The sequence below is a fragment of the Lutra lutra genome, chromosome 3 (assembly GCF_902655055.1).
Source record: "Lutra lutra chromosome 3, mLutLut1.2, whole genome shotgun sequence".
NCBI lineage: Eukaryota > Metazoa > Chordata > Mammalia > Carnivora > Mustelidae > Lutra > Lutra lutra.
In genome coordinates this window covers 147,310,645-147,331,695 of record NC_062280.1, presented here as the reverse complement: position 1 = coordinate 147,331,695, position 21,051 = coordinate 147,310,645, and the positions used below count along the sequence as shown (strand labels likewise).

Sequence of the window (21,051 nt, the reverse complement as noted above, 5' to 3'; positions counted from 1 at the left end):
ACGATGTACAAAGGGCTATCCCCTAATGTCCACAGAAGCCCAGTGCTTTCAGAATACAATTGTAATAAATTGATTAAAAATGGCGTTAAGTGTTTGAATTCTCAGGGAGTGCCTCTGAACTCCTTTAACTATGTGCACAGACTTAGTCAGTGACCCCAGACTCCTCTGACTCCACTGCATCCTTGAAGGCTGCCTGATCCCTTCCTAGTTCTCTCATTCTATGCTGTGTTGACCACCATCTTGCTAGTCTTCCTGCTGTAGCTTTCAGTCATAACTGCGAGACGTTATTTTATGAAAATTAGAGGGGTAAAAGATGATGGGCTGATCACCCACTTACTACCCTCTTGACCATTTTTATTTGGTGAGATTAAATGATGATAAATAATGAAGCCTGCTTTAAAGAGAGAAATAAGACACCTGGAGACAGTTTAGGAGCACCAGATAGGAAAGACAAATGCTTTGCCCGGCGCAGAATTTGCGTGTTCTGCTAACCACTAAAAGATAGTTTTTGCCCCTGCCACCGACAGTCCACTCAGATCCTAGCAGCCTGGTGATGATTTTAAATTCTAGATTGTATTTACACAGCCCTCTCTCCCCATCTCACCCAGGGTAAAACCTGAGTTCGTGAAATGGCGCCCTCCTGCCTGGCTCCCTGTGAGCTCTGTGACCAGCGCAGCCTCCCACTCTCCTCAGATGCCTCAGGCTCCCACATTGTGGCTTCTGTTCTTGCTATTCCCTCAGCTTGGAATTCATTTCTCCCAAGTATCTGTCTGAATTTTGCTTAAATGATATTTTTCATTTCTTCACCCCCCCCCAGTCCCACGATTAAGAAGAATATTGATGATAATAGCAATAGGAATAGTAATAAAAACAGAGTCTTTCCTGCCATTGTTTAAAGTTTTCAAATGGTAGCTCCACTCAGCCCTCTTGGGAAGAGGCACAATTTAAAGTATGTAAGTGCAGGATGCCTGGGTGGCTCAGTCAGTTGAGCGTCCAACTTATGATTTCAGCTCAGGTCATGGTCTCAGGGTTCTGAGATCGATCAACACCTCCAACTCCATACTTAGTGGGGAGTCTGCTTGAGATTCTTTCTCTCTTTCCCCCAACCCCCTGCCACCACACCCTTCCCGCTCCTCCCTCTCTCTCTCAAATAAATAAAATCTTTTAAAACTATGAAATGCAGTAGTTAAGGGCACATATTCTCCACTCTCTCATGTATACAAGCCTGGGGATCTCACATGATGAAAACCATTTCAAGGCTATAGATCAATTGTGGGGGGCACTTATTTGCAAAACTGGGTCCAATCAGATATATCTTTTTAAAAGTTACATATGGTGGATGCCTAGGTGGCTCAGTTGGTTAACCGTCTGCCTTCGGCCCAGGTCATGATCCCAGGGTTCTGGAACTGAGTCCTGCACTGGGCTCCTCTTCTCACAGGCCAGGTCCTCAGGAACACCTAAAATAGTCCTAATGGAGGTTGTTCTCATTGGATACTGTACCTACGACATGTCTTGGGATCCTTGAGATTCCTCTGAACCTTGCATAGTTACCTCTAAGGAACATGTATCCTATCTCATTTGTGTTTCTGTGGGGATTGCAATGGAGCATGTATCATGCTTCTGTGCAAGTATGTCTTTATCTGTCTGCTTGACGTCATACACTCTGAACACTTTACGGATGGGATCTTTTAAGATTTATTATAGAATTAATACATGCTAAGAAACTGAAATAGTGCAGAATTGAAAAGTCCCTGATGTCCCCATCCCTTCACGTCTACTCCCCAGAGGCATCCCCCATTACATTTCTGGAATACCTTCCTGGATTTATAAACAAGCGGATATTTATACACAACAGGCTGATTATTTTCAGGACACCACATTTAGGAGTGCAAAAATATGACTTTAAAAAAATTCTTAAACAACAACAAAAAAATAACATCTTAATCTTTGTTTTGAGTCCCAGTTCTGTCAAGTGGCAGAAAATATTTGTCAATGCAAGGGAAATGCAGGCATTTCAAGGTTTTCTGAGTTAAGGGAAGAGCTTCCTCTCTGCCTGTCTGCCCTGGATTGTTGTGCTAGATTCCAGGGGGGTGGAAGGAGGCTTTGCAGATGAGATGGCCAGCCATCAGCCAGCTCTGAACACGCTGGGATCGATCATGGCGCCCACCACCACACCGGGCCCTGGGCTGCTGCTGCCTGTCAATCCTCCATATTGACATCTGGCACAAGCCTGGTAGCTAAAGCTACATCTGCGGATGGGGTTGTCTCTTGCTGGCCCAGAGGTCTCAACTGGCTATTGATTCTTTATGGAAAACCAGAGGCTGCTCACTGGGCACAGCCAGTGAGTGAGGCTGTCCCAGGCCCATCTGCCTGGCACAACTTATTCCTGTCTCTCCTCTCTCCTGGGCCCTGACAGCAAAGAAAATTCTGTGGGAGCCCTAGACAGGAAACTGGACCCCCACGCTCTGGGGCTCAGCCCAAGGTGGGCAGTGTGCTGACTGACCCTCATCCCTGTATGGTTCCTACCAGCTCTCCTCTCTGCTTCTCCTTTCTCTCTTGTAATATTTTATCCAGTTTCAAGCAGGAAAACTGGCTCTTATATCAACATTCATTTTTTCAAATCTATTGTTTAACCTATTGTCTCTGCAAGAGTTTCAGAAGGTCTATTTTGAAACTAAAAAGCTGAGAATTGATTCTTTTGTTCTCTGTTCCATGTGGCCTTGCTCCCCTGAGGCATGGGGCTGCCCCGGTGCTAGAGTCATGGGTGGAGGGAAATGGCCCTGCTGGGGGGTTGGTGGACAGGAGACAAATCTTAAATACTTTAAAGCATTACCCCACCATATCTATAGATAGTCCTTTTTTTGCCCACAAGTGCAATCCGTCCGTTCTCACTGTTCTCTAACTTGCTTTTCCCAGTCAGTGAAATTTCAGGGATATTTTTTCCAAATCGGGATATGTATATTTACCTCCTATGTTTTCACATTTGCATAATATGTCATTGTCTCAATATATCTTATTGTTAATTTAACTAGTCCACTGTTGATGGATATTTAAGTAATTCCAAGTTTCAGCTTTTCAAACAAAGCAACAATAAGAATACTTATAAGTATATATTTGATGATTTATATGAGATACCCATAGTGTACTTTGCTAGAAATAGAATTGCTATATCACAGAGCATATCCATTTTACAGTTTGGTTCTTATTGCCACACTGTCTCTAAAAATGTGTGCCAATTTACACTCCCACCAAAAGCATTTAAGAACATCAATTTCCTACAACATTCAGCAGCACTAGGCATTTGTCAAGCTAGAAATTGGTTTCTTTTTAGGTTCTTTTTTGTGTAAATTGCTCATTAATTTCCTGAGACTATCTAATTTCCACTGAACATTCTTTTTTCTTATTTATTGGCACAAGATCTTTACATGTGAAAGAAATTAGGCTCTTGAATAGTTTTCTTGATTTGCTTTGTTTTTAACTCTGCTTATGTCTTTTTTCTATAAATAAGTTTATGTTTATTAGAGTAAAATCTATGAAATCTCTCAAATCTGCACATTTCTACATTTCATGACATCAATGAACATCGTACTCCCCTATAATAATAAATGAATATTAGTTTCTGTGTCATTATATTCCTTTTTGTTTCTCTATTTTAGACTTTATTGGAATTTATTCAGGTGTAAGGTATAAGGTGGGGATATAATGTCATCTTTTTTCAAAAGTTTCAGTACCATTTATTAAATATCATATATCTTCTATCGTGTACTTTTCAGGAAAAAGTACTAAATTTGGTTATATAATCTAGTCTTAATAATTTTTGGATTATCTATAATAATCTGGGTCAGGGTCTTCTCTTCTTCCTCTTTCCCAATATTCCTGATTATAAATTCTTCCAGAGAGTAAGCAGAAGTAGTATTTGCTTTTATGTGTGTCTGGCAAGGAGAGGAGACCAAAGCAAATGACACCACTTGCCTCGCCCTCCTCCCAAAGGACTGGAGTTCCTGTGAATGGATACAGACGGATGCTCTCCAGAGAGGGAGGTCCTGCTTATTAAGGGCTCACAATATGTATTAGCAGTGCCAGGGTTGTTGCTAAAGGTGTTCCTAGTCTGTTCTCTGTTGAAAGGTTGTGAGACTTCCACGGTGTCACAATGCCAAGCAAATTACAGCCAAAATGCTTGCTCTGAAAATCCAGAAAATCCACCCCTTTGGAAGATTGGAGTCCTGAGCCTAACACATCTTCCTTCCTCCTTGGATGACACTTTCTGAGCAGAATAAGCAGGTGGTGATGCCTTCTCACCTTTCTCAAGAGTGGGAGTGAGCCTTGAGCTCGCTCCAAATTCCTGTACAGTGACCGTGAAACCCACGAAATTAGCATGAATGCAAATGTTACATGGAATGTATGAAGATGACAAGTGCCGTGGAAAAAAGCAAAGCAGAATAGGGTATGTGGGAGATCCCACGTGCCCAGGGAGGGAGGAGCAGGTTGCAATTCTAAATAGGGTAGTCAGAGTAGGCTTCCTTGAAAGTGACATTTGAGCAAAGGTTTATAAGAGGCAAGGTTGTGAGTCATAAGGGCTTTTGAGTAACGAACATTCCAGATAGAGGGAGCAGCCCTCGTGAAGGTCCTCCAGTGGGACATGCCGGGGCATTGAAGGTATAGGAATGAAGAGCAGCATGAGTGAGGGGAAGGCTCAAGAAGGAAAGGCCAGAGAGGTAAGTTGGGGGTGGGTGGACGCAGATCATGTGGGCCCCGAAGGCCTACTTTCAAATTATGGAGCCATCACACCTCATTTTTATTATTTTTTTCATAGTCCAAAAGACTATTAAAAACCCATCCATCTAGCACTAAAATAATTCAAGTAATGGGAGAGTCAATTAAATTGAGAATTCATGTTTTCCAATACAAAATAGGATGGGTATTTACAGTGAACAAATGTTCGCTGTAATGTTATATTATACTGTATATATATACTATACTATATAACACTGTATGTTACACTATAAAATAAGTAAGTATACTATTGAGTGAGCTGAAGATGTTGAAGTGAATAAGTGTGTTCTATTATAACCTCACTAAATTAAACCTATTTAAATGAAAACTACTCTTCAAAACTAAAAGTATTATTAGCGGTGGAGGAGAAAAAGAAATGGGCAAGCTAGAACTATGCATGTTGTATATGGCTTTTTCTTAATTTCTTTCTCACTGAACAGACAAACAAATAGGTAAGTTAAAACAGAAAGAAGGAAATGAGAAGAAAAAAAAATCTGATGGCATTTTGTCACTTCCTTGGGAACATTTATTTGCTTATTATTTGAAGAGGCACCATTGTCTTGAGCCAGAGCTCAGAACCAGGTATCAGGCTTGTGTAAGTCCTTCTGGATCACTTGGTAGATGTTAGCACATGACTTCCCTTCCAGGTCTGGGTTTCTTCTTCAGCAAAGTAAAATAGCTAACTGATTAACTAACTACCTAACTAACCAAATAAATAACTCTCTGAGACACAGTGCTTAAGCATTAATAGCCTAAAATTTTCTTGGTGAAATATATGAAAAAATTAAGAAAACTGTTTGTTTCTATCAGATTATAAAACTTTCTGATGATCAATGTGGATTTAATTTATTCAGCTAATAGTTATCAAGCGATAAGGTAGGTGGAAGTAGAAGACCTGATGAAGAGCCTGAGAGAGTGGTTGGATAGGTAAGGGAACAGAGCACTATCAGAGAAACAAAGAAAGGGGAGGGTTTCAGGAGGAAGCAGATGTCCAGCACCTATCCAGTGTATTGATGCTAGAAACTTCTGATGGATTGGCATTTAAGAGTTCATTGGGGAAAGAGTTCGTTTGTTAAGAATGGTTCTGTTGAGTGTGGTTTTTATAAAACACTCTGACATGCATTTTATCATTGTACTAAGCTTTGCATGTTGAAATACCTAGAGTGGGTTCTGTGTTCCTGACTGGGCCCTCATGAATATGCAGAGCACGTGAGCTAGGTCCTGGCTGAAGTTCGAATTCACTGGGTGGGTGGAGATTGGTGGTACTTCCTATCCCTTCTCACCTCTACATGTGTCACTGACTTGTATGGAAGCCAGGAGACTCCTGGGGAGAAATGAATTCTTGCTGAGTTGTAGACACAGATGTCAACACGTGGAGAACTGACACGTGAGTGAGTCATGACAGTAAGGGCTGTGATGAGAGGTGATAAGTGACTAGAAAAACATGGACCCTGGGGCAGAGAGCCCACCATAAAAGGAGTTCAGGTGCCATGAGGAAGAGAGTTTGAGAGTCAAAAGAGAGTAGTGGCCACAACATGAATGAGTCTTATTGAGCTGGAGAGTTTATCCCTTGAAGGAAGAGAGCTGTATGTAAACCAAAAGACAGACCTTAACAAACTCTGGACTACCTCTACCCCCAGATAATTTACTGGAGGATCCCTTATCAGACCTCACTCAGGTGAAGAGAGCTGCCATTCACTCAAATATGCCAATTTCTCCTAACACCATCTTTGAGAAGATCTGTACCTTGGAAGGGCAAGGGCAATGTCATCAGCGGAGCCTGACAATAAGCAAGGTGACAACTTGGACTGATCACACCTGCCTGAAGTACCTTCTGGGGACCCCCCAAAACTTTGGAAGAACCAAGCAATATCTTACAGGAAGCCAGAATCAATGTAATTTTGTTTACAAAGGGAAAACAATGTAATTGACTATATCTCAAACTTTTAGGGAGGCAAAGATTTTTGAGACCTGAGACAATGGAAGAATTCTCTATTTTATATCATGGAAGTTTTATATTTGGAATTTTCACCTGGATTTAAAAATTAGTGTACAAATTACAGATAATAGTCTCCTAATCACTTTTCACATTAGTTATTGTAGATCTTTCCTTCTTTTAGATTTTTTAATTTGGTTTCTCTCTCATATGGCTGAGTCATGTCTGTGGTTGAATAATTTTAGTAACACACCCAAAAAAACAACTCTTGCTTCAGTTTATCAATAAAATTGCTTTCCAAATTTCCCAATAAGTTTTGTCTTTATTTTTTAAATAAAAATCAAGCTCCCCCCACCTCTCCTGTGTTTTTCTGTGTTTTCCCAAATTCTGTTGGTATAAGAAAAGAAGCAATTTAACATTTATTGAGCTCCCTATGTATGAAGTTTTAGTATAGATCAAGATTATGTTTATCTTTTAGTAGTATTTTCAAACTTTAAATTTGATTCAGAAACAATTTTCACACTGTTCTCTTTTTGTGTCTTAGATTTTGTAACAATAATACTTTACTTAAGATACTTAATTACTGGGCGCCTGGGTGGCTCAGTGGGTTAAAGCCTCTGCCTTTGGCTCAGGTCTTGTGGGATCAAGCCCTGCGTCGGGCTCTCTGCTTGGCAGGGAGCCTGCCTCCCGCCTCTCTACCTGCTTCTCTGCCTACTTGTGATTTCTATCTGTCACATAAGTAAATAAAATCTTTAAAAATATATATATATAGTTAATTACTGTTCCTGTGATTGTCATCTAAATCACTCAAGTTTATTGTCCCTTCTTATAGGCCCAATCTTTTGTAGATGCAATTCTGTTAAAATAGTCCTTCAGGCTCAACATTTGCAAAAAGACTTCTGCCTTAAACAAAAATGAACAACAACCAAAGCCCAAACTAAACAACTAATATAAAAAAATTAGCATATTGACATTATGATGGGTTTGTAGTGAGAATCAAATGTTTTTTAAGAGATCTATGGTAATTTTATTCTTAGGACCCACTTATGTTCTATTATATAAATTTAAACATCTTTTACTCTGAATCTTTGAATGATAACTCTGTCTTTCTTTATTTCCATTAAAAATCACATGTCTCGGGGCGCCTGGGTGGCTCAGTGGGTTGAAGCCTCTGCCTTCGGCTCGGGTCATGATCTCAGGGTCCTGGGATCGAGCCCCCATTGGGCTCTCTGCTCAGCAGGGAGCCTGCTTCCCCCTCTCTCTCTGCCTGCCTCTCTGCCTACTTGTGATCTCTGTCTGTCAAATAAATAAATAAATTCTTAAAAAAAAATATCACATGTCTCTATAGTTCAAGAATTTAACAGGTAGATATCCAGGAATAATTCTTCAGATACTCTTGTTCTTGTTCTTTCATAACTGAGGACAAGTTAATTTCAGTGATTTCTTTCTGTATGATACCTGTGATGATTTTCTTCGGCAACACTGTTCACAGATTGAATTGGAGAGATGTTTCTTTGGGTCGATAGGTTTCTTTTGAATTGCTTTAAATTTTAAATCAACTCTCTTAGGATTTGATTTTGTATTACTGCTGAACTTCTAAAGATACCTACTGGTCTCTTAGTGGGCTTAGGCTGGAGGAGGGCCCTGTGTTCATTTTTTCCTTGCAGGTTAATTCCGTGGAACTCCCAATGGCCAGGTGACAGTCTCAACTTCCAGTTCAATTAAAAAAAATTGTTGCAGGTTTTGAAGGAGGTATTACTTCTTTCAGAACAATGATCTTAAGCCAGCAGAACCTTAAGTTGCAGGGATGGGAAACAAATATTTGTGAAAGGTAGATCCCCATCCCTTGATTCCTGGACTAGGCATTCTGGCTATGGGAGAAACACCACTATATGTTAGTCACTTTGATCATGAGTTTGAAGCGTGCACTCCATCCTTTAAGGCAGGTCTCCAACCTTGTACCATGTCAGCATTCCCTAGAGGCCTCTAGATGATGGGCACTTGGGAAGACCGTGAATTCCATGGACATGAGATCATTGCACCACTCTTTTTGCTATAAAATTAGTTCTTGGGTCAGAAACAATTGCTAAATTGATTATTTTCATTCAACTCCCTAATCAATCCAAGTTCATTTTGGTATATGTCATGAAGTATCACTCTGATTGCTCATTTATAGTTTATCAGAGAAAATGACCTCATTTATACTCAGTCTTTGTTTCCTCTTGGTCATCTCGTTAAAAAAAACAAAATAGAAAAGACAAAGGAGATGACAAAGAAATGTGAAATGCTCTGATTGTTTTCATAATTATGAGAGCATAGGTCCTTGTCCCAATTAGTAGTTCAAAATCTACTTGTTTGCCTAAAATATGTTAAGTAAATTAGCTAAGTAATCCTCAAAGTATTCAAAAGAAAAAACCTTAAAACAAAAAAAAATCTTAAAAGGAGCTTCAACTTTTTGGTATATTATGAAATGGATATTTAATAAATATAAAATTTTAGTACATGATTTATTGGGTAAATTGGTATTATTATACTGATTGATTATATGTGAAATAACATGTAAGTTTATAGATTATATATATATTGGTTATATTAATTGGTTGTATAGATGTTGATATTTAGAATTTTTTTTCAATTAATAAAACCCTGTGAATAGTTTACTGTGCAGCCTCCCAAGCTCCTTTGTATGCATGTATATATGGACACACACAGTTTTTTTGTGTTTGTCCTAAATGTGGCATCATACTGTATATATTGTTCCATAAGTTGTTTCTGAGTGTATTAGAGACATTTTTGCATGTTAATGTCTGTGGATGGCTGTAACCAAATGGTTTTAGGAATTGATTTTATAAATCAACTTAAGGAGAATTAACATTATATGTAATATTTATATAAAAATCTATAATAACATAAGCATTTAAATATATAATGTTTAAGCCTTGCCATACAAGAGTAAGATTCAGTCATATCTTCTTAAATGCCCTTTAGATAAACTTTATAGTTTTCTCCATATGAATCTTATACATTTCTATTTACCCTAGGTATTTTATATATTTTGTTACCATTATGAATAGGATTTTTAAAGAGAACAATGGATTATTACTATATATTTTTGTACAAAAAAAGTCTATAACAGTAATAGTGAACATTTTTGTCTTGCTTTCTTGGTTTTAATGGATAAATGTTAAGTGTGACGTTTGCCATTATTTCTTTTTTTTTTTTTAAGATTTTTTATTTATTTATTTGACAGAGAGAGATCACAAGCAGGCAGAGAGGCAGGCAGAGAGAGAGGAGGAAGCAGGCTCTCCGCCGAGCAGAGAGCCCGATGCGGGGCTCGATCCCAGGACCCTGAGATCATAACCCGAGCCGAAGGCAGCGGCTTAACCTGCTGAGCCACCCAGGCGCCACTGCCATTATTTCTGATTAATGCCCTTTTACAAGTTGGAGAGTTTCCCTCTTTTCTTATTTTATACAGAGTGTTGCTGGGAATGGGTGTTGAATTTTATCAAGTAGTTTTTAAGGACATCTGTTTTAGGATGATTTTTTAAAATATTTCTCTCAGGAAATTTGATTGTGAAACTCTAACACCCAATTCAATCATTAGCTTTTGGATCTTTATATTGGTGTGCAATTGCCAGTTGTAAAATTGTTATATTTATTAAGAAGATGTTTCAAATCATTTTGATAAATCTTAAGATTAGAGCTAGTTATGTACTAGTAACACCTGATTTGTAAACTGCACTTTCTATTTGAATTAATTCTATTGGATTGATGTATAGAAGTCAATTGAGTCTTACAGAAGTCAAGTTTAGAATAGAAAGCAAGTAATAAAGAATTAAGAGAGATTGTTTTTATGTTTCTTCCAACAAATGGTAAAGCCATTTATAAATGCATGCACAAACTAAGAACAGCGTTATGATCTTTACAGAGCATCTGCCAAAGTAAATTATAAATACCTCAGTTAAACTTTGAAATTATATTGGAAAATATCATAGTTATGCACTATGGCTGACGAAGATGAAAAATCACTAAACATGTTTAAAACTTCTGCACTACATTGGAACAAAGTACAAGTTCCTAACTCAACACCCAGGGAGAATGGAGTGAAAGGAGCATGTGTAGGGAATGGTTAGGGTGACTGAATAAGGTGATCTTCAAACGCTTGTTCTATACTAATGCTGACTCATCCCCTTGTCTTCTGGCCCACAGCATCCCTCTGAGATGGATTTCTGACTGTTTGGGGCCATGGGAAGCTTGAGCTGGGCAGCCCCAGGCAGACAGCCTTCTGCAGCATTTTTCTTTCAGCCCTGGCCAGCAAGACACCTGGCTTGATGCTCTGAGGACAAGACAGGTGCAACAGTAAAATTGTGGGGACGGTTGTTCCATAGCTTTTCTCAGTTTATCCAGAGTATTTTTGGGTCATATGAGACTATGGCATCCATTCAACCAAATCCTTTGGTAAACCTGTTAAAAACCACACTACTAAAACAAGGTGAACATTGAGCTCTTCTTCCTTCTTACAGTGTCCAATAAAATACCAAAGTCAACAAACTTGTATCAAAAAAAATTTACATAAAATGTATGTTTTATTTTTTTTATTTTTTATTTTTTTTTAAAGATTTTATTTATTTATTTGACAGAGCGATCACAAGCAGGCAGAGAGGCAGGCAGAGAGAGGAGGAAGCAGGCTCCCTGCTGAGCAGAGAGCCCGATGCGGGCTCAATCCCAGGACTCTGAGATCATGACCTGAGCCGAAGGCAGCGGCTTAACCCACTGAGCCACCCAGGTGCCCCAAAATGTATGTTTTAAATCAAGGTATGATTTTTCTACATTTGAAAACATTTTTCTGTTCTCAAAATAAGGTTGTCTCTTTCTAACTATTATTATATAGAAAGACCTTCCTGTTATGAAGTGATGGCGATAGTAGATAGTGTCTTTGTGCACAATTAGTTATTTATTTAAAGGTAATGATCAGTACTAAAATAAAGACATATATAGTGCCGTGTGAGTTTGTAAAGAGGATCAACTCGAGTTAAGAGGTCAGGGAAGGCAACTTCAAGAAAATGGCACCTCCACTAGCTTCATTCTGCTGGGATCTGTGAAGTCAGTCTATTTATCACCTAAATGATGGCTATTAGAACTAAGTATTTCAAAATAGTAACCCATGAGCAGTATTTTTGCTAGTTTCCCTTCCTAGGTAGTGAATGGAGGGTCTAATCCCCCAGAAGCTGGAGGCAAACATGAAAATATGTTAGTTCTGCAAAGAGAAAGGAGAATTTGGTCTGGGATGTTTCCTAGACTTGAAATATGTTCTTTCCTTCTCTTTCTTGGTGTTCTTCTCTACTTACCTCCCTAGTTCTATCTTCTCCTTATAATCTCTCTGCTTCTTTCTACTTTTTTCTTGTTCTACCCAAGACAAGGATCTTAGAAGAAAAGACATTAATAAGATATAAATTTCCACACCATCAAGGCTAATGAATTCAGAATCTTGTAGTGATAAACTACTTTTGGTGTAGACACTTGGTGGTGACGACTTATCTGAAGATAACTTCACCTTATCGTGGAGATCTTTCCTTTGGGAGCCCAACTACAGAAATCAGGCTGGGTATTGTTCAGAGGATAGCAGCAAGGGAAAGATAGAGGAAGTGAGATGGCTGTGTTATTTGCCTTTATTGAACCTATCTAGAGGAATCTAGTATTGTTTTCTGGTTCCACGTTCCATGTTCATGACTCTCCTTGGACTGATATGGGACCACATCTCACTTCACTGCATCCTCCAATTTACATATTTCTGAATAATAATTCCCATCTGGCCTTTTTGTCCCCAGAGAAGAAAAGTTGTAAGCAGGCATGAATCTATGATGCCATCCGAATGGAAGGGAAATCAGTTTGTTTTTAAAATACTTTCATTTGTCAAACTAAAGTAATAAGCAACTGTCTTGGACACATCCTTGGTTGCAAACAAAAATACGTACTCTAGCTAGTCTTAAGTGTAAAGGGACTTATTAAGTTATACAGATAGCTTGTCCTAAAGGCTAAAGTGTTGAACTCTAGGTAGAACTCCCAGAACCACATTGCAAAACTTGGCTCCCAAGTGAGCTGCTGCTTCTCCCAGGATCAAGAATCCAGTTAGAAGCCAACACACAAGCTACTAATGTGGACCACACTGCCTGTGGCTGGATCCACCCCTTGGCACAAGCCTGGACCAAAGTCTCCCATGGATATGTCTTCCTGGCTCATCCTCAGTCCCAGGTCTGAAGCCTAGAGAGCAGAGAGGTTGGGAAATTGAGCTTTATGGACTTTGGGAATGAAGGTATGTTATATGGAGAATTCTTACACTGTGGAAAGGTTATTCAAAAGATTTGGGGCAGCTAGGAATGACTGCTTTTCACTTTAGCATCCTCCTCTTGGTCTAGCGATTAAAAATCTCTCTCCTTTAGGAAATTCTGGAGTCTGGGAACTCTAGTGAGCAAATAATAATCTAAAAAGGGAGCATAAGTGAAGTTAATTACTGAAGATCTTGGACACCATATGAAAGAGTTTGAACTTGATTTGGTAGGCATTAGTGTGTCACTGAAGGAGAAGAGGAATGTCACTGGAAGATATATGTATACCTAGAACCCTTCCCTTTTGAAGATATTATGCATTTCCATGGACAAAATTAAAGTTCTGTCTTGTAGTCAGTTTTTTTCCTTTAGCTAATTTTGTCTGTCTTGCTTGCATGTTACCTACTGCTGGTCATCTGTAATAGTAGTATGGTCACTGTTGGTCACCCTCAGATAAACAGAGTCTTGGTGTATGAGAATTTTGACCTCTTGATTGTTATTCCAAATGCTTCTGGATTGGTTTGTCTGGGTCATACGCCTTGTTATAAATACTTCCTACTGTTTTCCTATATTTGCCAATATCTTAGGGCTGATCCAGGATCGAGGAAGGAGCCAAGGTAGCATCCAACTATGGGAATACCTGGAGCTTATCACTGGTCTCTCTGAACCTATAAGTTCTCAGGTGGTCCTAGTTACAGACCTCTGCTCTCTATAATTATATGGGGAGACAGGCAGAGAAGTAAGCAACAGGGCTAATCTTGGTTGGCCATATGACTTGACGTCTGGACTCATGAGATTTCCCCATGGATATTATATAAGCCTAGATGGCGGGTATGGATTTCAGGGTCCCAAGGTGATAAAAAGTTAATCACTGATCAGATACAAAAGAATAGGAAGACTTGCCACATAACAAAAGTAATTTCTTCTTGGGCAGAGGCAAGATTAAATTAGACCATGAAAAAACAAACCATCAACAGTATTACTAAAAAAACTCCCTGTATTTGAAAGTCTTGGCTATGGGGAACCAGGTTGGTAGAGAAACAGTGGGCTGTCTTTGGCAGAGTGGCACTGGGTGTTACAAAAACACAGAGAGCTGTTGCCCAGCAAACAGTCTTAGCTTTAGACATGACCGCAGGAGTCGAAGGAGACAAAGATCCAGAGAGGTGATGACTCAAGATCTTAGTGGTCAGGCTGTCCCCCTGTGAAAGGGGGAAGAGTACCTATCTGGTTCTAACTACTTTTCGGGATTAGATCTGGAAGAAGCAGGGGCATTTAACTGTTCTGCAGTTAGGGCTGGTGACTGGACTCAACATGATTTATAGAGGCAGAGGGAAGATCTCAGAGAGGAAACTGGAATCTCTACTGAAGAAGCATCTCAGGTCCTTCTGAGGATAAAAGGCACCCTCTGAGTGCTGTGGCTAGAGAGTATAGTAGGATCATGAGGGGGCCTCGGGAAGCTGAGTTCCCCCATTTCATGGATGCTGGGTGGATAACTCATAGGCGGTAGCTTCTTGAGGTTATAAAAAGGTTTCTTCCACAGTTGTCCTGTTCTCCTTCCATCTGACTTGACAAAAATCAGAGGAATGTTGGCCCTTGTTCTCCTTTCCCCCATGTGTGGTAGGGGTGAAGACCCCTACCCATATACACCTGCACGTTATATCAAAGCAAAGAGTGGTTGGAGCATTTCCACTCTGACAAGAAAAGGCATAAAGTCCAAGCCCAGGGAGGCATGTTCTTTGTTGAACACAGTGCTCAGATCTTACTGCTTTCTCTAAAGGATTCTCTCCTGTCAGGGATGTTAGGGTTGACAGGCTAGAGGCTCATTTCCTGACCTGGGAAGGCCACAGGTGGGCAATATAAGCCAAGCAATGTCATATAGTATCGACGAGCATGGACTGTGGAATGAAGCTTCTTGGGTGAAATCCCAGCTCTGCTCCTTACTAGGTGTGTGACCTCTCGGTGCTGCATGTTCCTTATCTGGAAAGTACAGAAATAGTAGTACCTAGCTCTAGCGTTGTTCTGGGGCGGAAATGAGGGCATATGTGTAAAACTTTTATAACAGTCTCTGGCTCACAGCAGCTGTTACACAGTGTTGGCTTGTAGACATTGTGATAAAGTATCCATTCAATAATCATTTATTGAGCATTGACTACGTGTCAGACACTTTTATGCTGGGAATAAAGAAGTGACCAAGACAGGTATGTGCTCATATGATGCTTACATTTTGGAAGGGAGGCAGTTAGTAAATAAACAAATAACATATTTGGCAATGATAAGTGCTATGAAGACTATAAAACAGGGGAAATGATTGAGAGAGACTGAGAAACTACTTTAGTTTGAGTGGCAGGGATAGCCTCTTAGGGGAGATGACACTAAATGGTAAGAAACCAACCATGTGAAAATTGGGGAAGGAGCATCACAAAAGGAAGAGCTTGTGTAAAGTCTCCAATACACCCAATAGGGGGTTAATATCCAAAATATATAAAGAATTTATGCAACTTGATATTTAAAAGAGCAACCCTATTAAAAATGGGCAAAGGATTTGAGTAAACATTTCTCCCAAAGAAGACATACAAATGGCCATTAGGCACATGAAAAGATGCTCAACATTACTGATTATCAAGAAAACACAAATAAAAACCGCAATGAGTTATCAACCTCATATCTGTCAGATTGGCTATTACCAAAAAGACAACAACAAGAACAACAACAAAATACACAGATGTGAGGAAAGGAAACCCTTATGCACTGTTCATGGGAATGTAAATTGGTATAGCCACTGTGGGTAAGGAGGTTCCTCAAAAAATTAAAACTATCATATGATCCAGTAATTCCACTTTGGGGTATTTATCCATAGAAAACAAAAATATCAATTCAAAGATATATATATATATATATATATATATATATATATATATATATACCCTTATACTCATTGCAGCATTATTTACAAGAGCCAAGATATGGAAACACCCTAAGTGTCCATTGATAAATGAATGGAAAAAGAAGATGTGAGATATGTATAATGGAATATGACTCAGCTGTAAAAAAGAATGCAATCTTGCTATTTGCAACAATATGAATGCACCTAAAGTATATTATGCTAAGTGAAATAAGTCAGACAGAGAAAGACAAATACCACATGATTTCACTTATATGTGAAATTTAAAAGATGAAACAAATGAACCAATAAAACATAAGCAGACTTATAGATACAGGGAACAAATTATCAGTTACCAGATATGGGAGATGTTGGGGGGATGGGTGAAGTAGGTGAAGGGGATTGAAAGGTATAAACTTCCAATTGTTAAAAATATGATTCATGGGTGCCTGGATGGCTCAGTGGGTTAAGCCTCTGCCTTCGGCTCAGGTCCTAATCTCAGGGTCCTGGGATCGAGCCCTACATTGGGCTTTCTGCTTAACAGGGAGCCCGCTTCCCCCCCCCCCACCTGCCTCTCTGCCTACTTGTGATCTCTCTCTCTCTGTCAAATAAATAAATAAAAAATCTTTAAAAAGAAATGATTCTTGGGGATGTAATGTACAGCAGAGGGAATATAGTCAATAATATTATAATAACTTTGTGTGGTGACAGATGGCAACTAGACTTATTGTGGGGATGTTCATAATGTATAAAATATCAAGCCCTATGGTATAAACCTCAAACTAAAAGGATATTGTATGTCAATTATACTTCAATTAAAAAAAATGACCAAAAGGTACATGTTTGGGTGGACAGTGTAGCTGGAATACAGAGAATTAACAGAGAGTGGTATGATATGAGATCAGAGATGTAGTCAGGAGACAGTAAAAGGACCTTGAGAATTTTAGAATTTTAAATATTTTCAGAATAGTGTTCATACAGTGTATTTGATTCCCTAATATGGTAAGAAATGCGGGAAAAGACTAAAACAGTCTCTACCTTCCAGAAATTTATCCTCTGGGTATAGAAAATCAAGGAAATGATCATTTGGATTGCTCAGGAGAGGTTTTGTAGAGGGAGGAATGTGACTTCCGACAGCCTACTAAGAACGCATTTGGGATACGCAGAGAGGAGGAAGAGGCATTGCAGGTTATGACAACTAAAAGATCAAAGACCCCTTTAGGACCCTTTGCAATCTAAAGCCTGACATCAAAATATTGCTTTCATTTAAAGTACACATTTGTTGGGGGTGGGCACAGTCCACTGAAAAGAGATTATGTAAAAAGGAATGAGGCATTTCATTTTTATGTAACTCCCTATCAAATAAATTGTAAGCAGATAACTGACATGATTTGATCTATGCCTTTAAAAAATTATTTATTTATTTATTTTTAGCTGGCCGGGGGGTGGGGGTCAGGGGCAGAGGGAGAGAGAGAATCTCAAGCAGAGTCCACATGAAGCATGGAGCCTGACAAGGGGTTAAATTTCATGACCTTGATATCACAACCTAAGCCAAAACCAAGAGTCAGAGGCTTAACTGACTTTGCTACCCAGGTGCCCCTGATTTATGCTTTTACAAAAGCATTCTGTCTCTCTGCCACATAGAACATGGATTGTACAGAAGGGGCAATAGTGGAAGCAAGGAGACCAGTTAGGAGACCAGTGCAATAATCAGTAAGAGATCATGGCGGCTCATACAAGGGGAAAGTAGGGAGAGCTAGAAATTGGATAGATTCATTTTGGAGGAAAAGTTGACAGAACTTGTGAGGGAAAGGGCTCATTTTAGTCTTTCCCTTGAGCTTCTGTGTGAATATTGATATTTTTTTTATTGGTATGGGGGAACTGAAAGGGAAGCAGGTTATAGTTGAAAACTATTTTGGATATGTTATGGTTAATATGCACATTAAATATCTAGTGGGAGATGTCAAGTGTGAAGGTGGGTGTATGAGAATGGAGCTTGGGGGAGAGTCAGGGTTGGAAATATAAATACAGATGTTCTCTCCATATAATTGAAATGGAAAGGCATGAGACCCAAAAAGAGCACCTGGAAAGAAGGTGTAGATAGAGAAGAGAAAGGGCCTAAAACTGGGCATTGGGACTCATCAGCATTCAGAGTTTGAGCCAAAAAGGAGGAGCCGGCAAAGGAGATTCAGAAGGAGTACCCAGTTGGTGGGGAAAAAACTAAATGAGAATAATATCATGGTTCTTTGTAAACATAGAAGTCAAAAGAAGGAAGTATTTTAAAAAGTAGGGAGTAATCAAGTGTGTTGAAAGGTCAAGTATGGTTGAAAAGCTAAGTTAGGTAAGAACTGAAAAGCGCCATTTGTTTTTGGCAACATGGGGGATGCCGGTGAGGTTGACAAGACTAGCTTCTGTGGTAGAGATAAAAATGAGTTAAGGAGAGGTTGGAAAATGGGGACTATTTTCTATGGACGGCTCTTTCCTAACCTTGAGCGTAGTAAGGAAAGAAGGCTTTTGACTCTAGACCAACCTTAGCCCATCTCAGCTTCTCATGGGACTGTGTCAAGGTTTGGGAAAAAGCTTCGTAATAATTTGATGGCACACCGTCCCTTTCCACACTTCACTTCTGAAGAAACTTTAGGGGGACTGGCCATGTGGGGAGGACAGGATAATCAGTTTGTTTTTCCCTCTGTTTACTGAGAAACCCAATCTGCGGTTATCTTTAATACCAATAAGAGAACATTAGAATCGCCACTTCATTTTTTGGAGTCTATGTGTTTAATGCTAATAACCCTTTACCTTCAATCCCAGCTCTTGGAAAGTTTTTAATCTTGTTAATGATATGCTTAAACAAATTAAACAACATGACTAATTCTGTGGCCTAGTCACTGACTGATTCCAACAGGAAATTTCTCTTTAGGAAAGTTCATTCTGAAGGTACATTCATCTGATGTCTAGTCATAGAAAGGGTGTTTTTCAGACCATGAGACAAGAATATCATATTCTAATAATAGGCCCGTTGAACCTGAGATTGTGTATTCACTTTGATTTCTTTATTCAAAGCGGTGCTTTAAAAAATGAAATTGTAAGAATCTTTTGTTTGAAATAGGTTTCCAACCTCATCCTCAGCCTGCTCTCCAAAGGGTAAAGCCTGTCCCAGCTTGTATTTCTTACTCCACCCTGGAGGAAACTGTTAATTTTTAGATCTTTCAAGATGCCAGACTGGTTAGTCAGATGACTTCTAAGCCTGTTCAACATGGCTCCCTCCCCCTTCAATCATCATTCCTGTGATTCTCAACTCCTTCAGCCTCTATTTAAAAAAAAAAAAAAATTAGAAAAGAGAAATAGATTTTTTTTTAAATGGTCCCTGTACTCTCTAGTTTTGAAGACATAATATCAGGGTATTCAAGATGGAAGATAGTAAGTTGTTAAAATCGAAACTCAGTTGCCTTCTAGGAGTTATAAGGATTAATTAATCAATCAAATGATGTGCTTGCTGCTTGCTATTATTATTATGTTAAAGATGTGAACATGGAAAGTCTTTGCTGCTGTTCTAAGCCCTTCATAATCCATGATCTGTTCGCTTCCTCTGTCTCATCTCATACTCACCACCTCATGCTGTTGTTAACCATAATATCGCCATTCTTTTCAGAACTGGAAAGAACCAGCAGAGCTCCCTTGTACCTCTTGACTTTTATAAAGAATTCATTTTTTTCCCCTAGGACTGCTTTCCTTCCTCCTAGCCCCTCCCTACCCAACTTGGTCTAGCTAATTCATGAGAGTTGAGTCTCACTGTAGATGTCACTACCTCCAGGAAGCCTCCCTTAATGATCCAAGATCCTTTGAGGCATCACTTCCATGTGCTCTGGTTATCCCTACATCTTGGCACTTACCAGACTCTTTTATAAAGGTATAGATGTCTCCCTGGTCCCCAAGTCTCAAGGGTAGTAAGTGCCCAACACATATGCGTTGAATGAATGAATGAACTGAATAACTATGACTTTATGAGTAAATACATTTTGAAAAATATTTTCCTTTAACACATTCAAAAACATTAAAATGATAAATATGGCATTAAATGAACTACTAATTTAACTTCAGCCTAACAGTTTGTAAAGTTCCAAAAGTTCCACACCTTGTGACCAGAGACACTTAGCTAATGAGAACTGTTTAATATGATTCCTGAATAAGCCAATTTTAATGAGTTGCACAAGGTTGGTGTCCAATAAACTCTTACTGGCAGAGAAATTAAAACATAAGGTATTGATACACTTTCTTGATGACACAAAAAGCAGAGGTATCATTTGATGATTTTTCACATTGAGGTTACTGGCTTTATGATATCGTCTCTGACTTGCTACATGGCACACACAACCCTCCACGCCCATAAATACTAAATGCAAATAGCTCCATTTCCCAAAGGCTACCCTTCCCCATCCTCTTCGACCACCATCCTTGTGATCCCCTGGCTGCCACTAGCCTGACTAAGAGCACTACTGGGAGTGTCCATAGGAGCAGGGATATGTAAGGGAGAGAAGCAAGATTGGACTGATAAAATAGCGTGCACTTTGCTCTGGGCTTGGGCACAACTGGGACCGGCTTGCGATGGGCATGAGGCAACACCAGCAGGGTCAGGAAAGGCTCTTGAGATCCTGTCCCATTCTCTGCTTGTGATCCTCCAGATCCCTAACTGGGCTAATAAAGCTAGAGTAGGGAAAGTGGAGGAGAGGAAGAGGCTCCTAGGTAGACTGGCCCAGGCCCCTGGCTGGGTGGGAAGATGGTAGAGCCGGAAGCAGAGTCCAAGGAAAGCAAACAAAGGAAAGTGTCCAGGAAAGTAGGCATCATGTGCAAGGGTCTGGAAAAAGGGAGGACCAAGAATGACCTCGGCCAGTCTCTGACCTTTTTACTGAGTGCGTTGCTGTATCCTGGGGTAACACCAAAGAAAACACACTTTAGACCTAGACGCCAGTCAGGTCATAGCGACAGTTAACCTGTAAGATGTGTTTCTCTTCCTTGACTCTTTTACCCTTGGCTCTGAAGAAACGGAGTTCTATGAGCCTTTTTCCTCGACCCCCGTGCCTCAGACCTCTCTCCAGGAATTAGTCTCTCTCTCTTTGGCATTCCATCATGTCCCC

The 21,051-nt window shown here is 39.6% G+C and overlaps 1 protein-coding gene and 1 long non-coding RNA gene across 2 annotated transcripts in view; both read left to right on the top strand.

The window, feature by feature from the left end:
• The first annotated feature begins 4,629 nt into the window (after positions 1-4,629).
• DGKH (diacylglycerol kinase eta) overlaps positions 4,630-21,051 on the top strand; it is a 204,042-nt gene continuing 187,620 nt past the window's right edge. The window contains exon 1 of the mRNA XM_047720024.1: positions 4,630-4,715. Within this exon, the coding sequence (XP_047575980.1) occupies positions 4,665-4,715 (51 nt within the window). The 5' untranslated portion in view covers positions 4,630-4,664. The remainder of the gene's footprint in view (positions 4,716-21,051) is intronic.
• Positions 5,632-11,277, top strand: LOC125094642 (uncharacterized). The gene is made up of 3 exons (XR_007125636.1): positions 5,632-5,700; positions 6,414-6,568; positions 10,919-11,277. It is a non-coding gene; the product is annotated as an uncharacterized LOC125094642 (long non-coding RNA).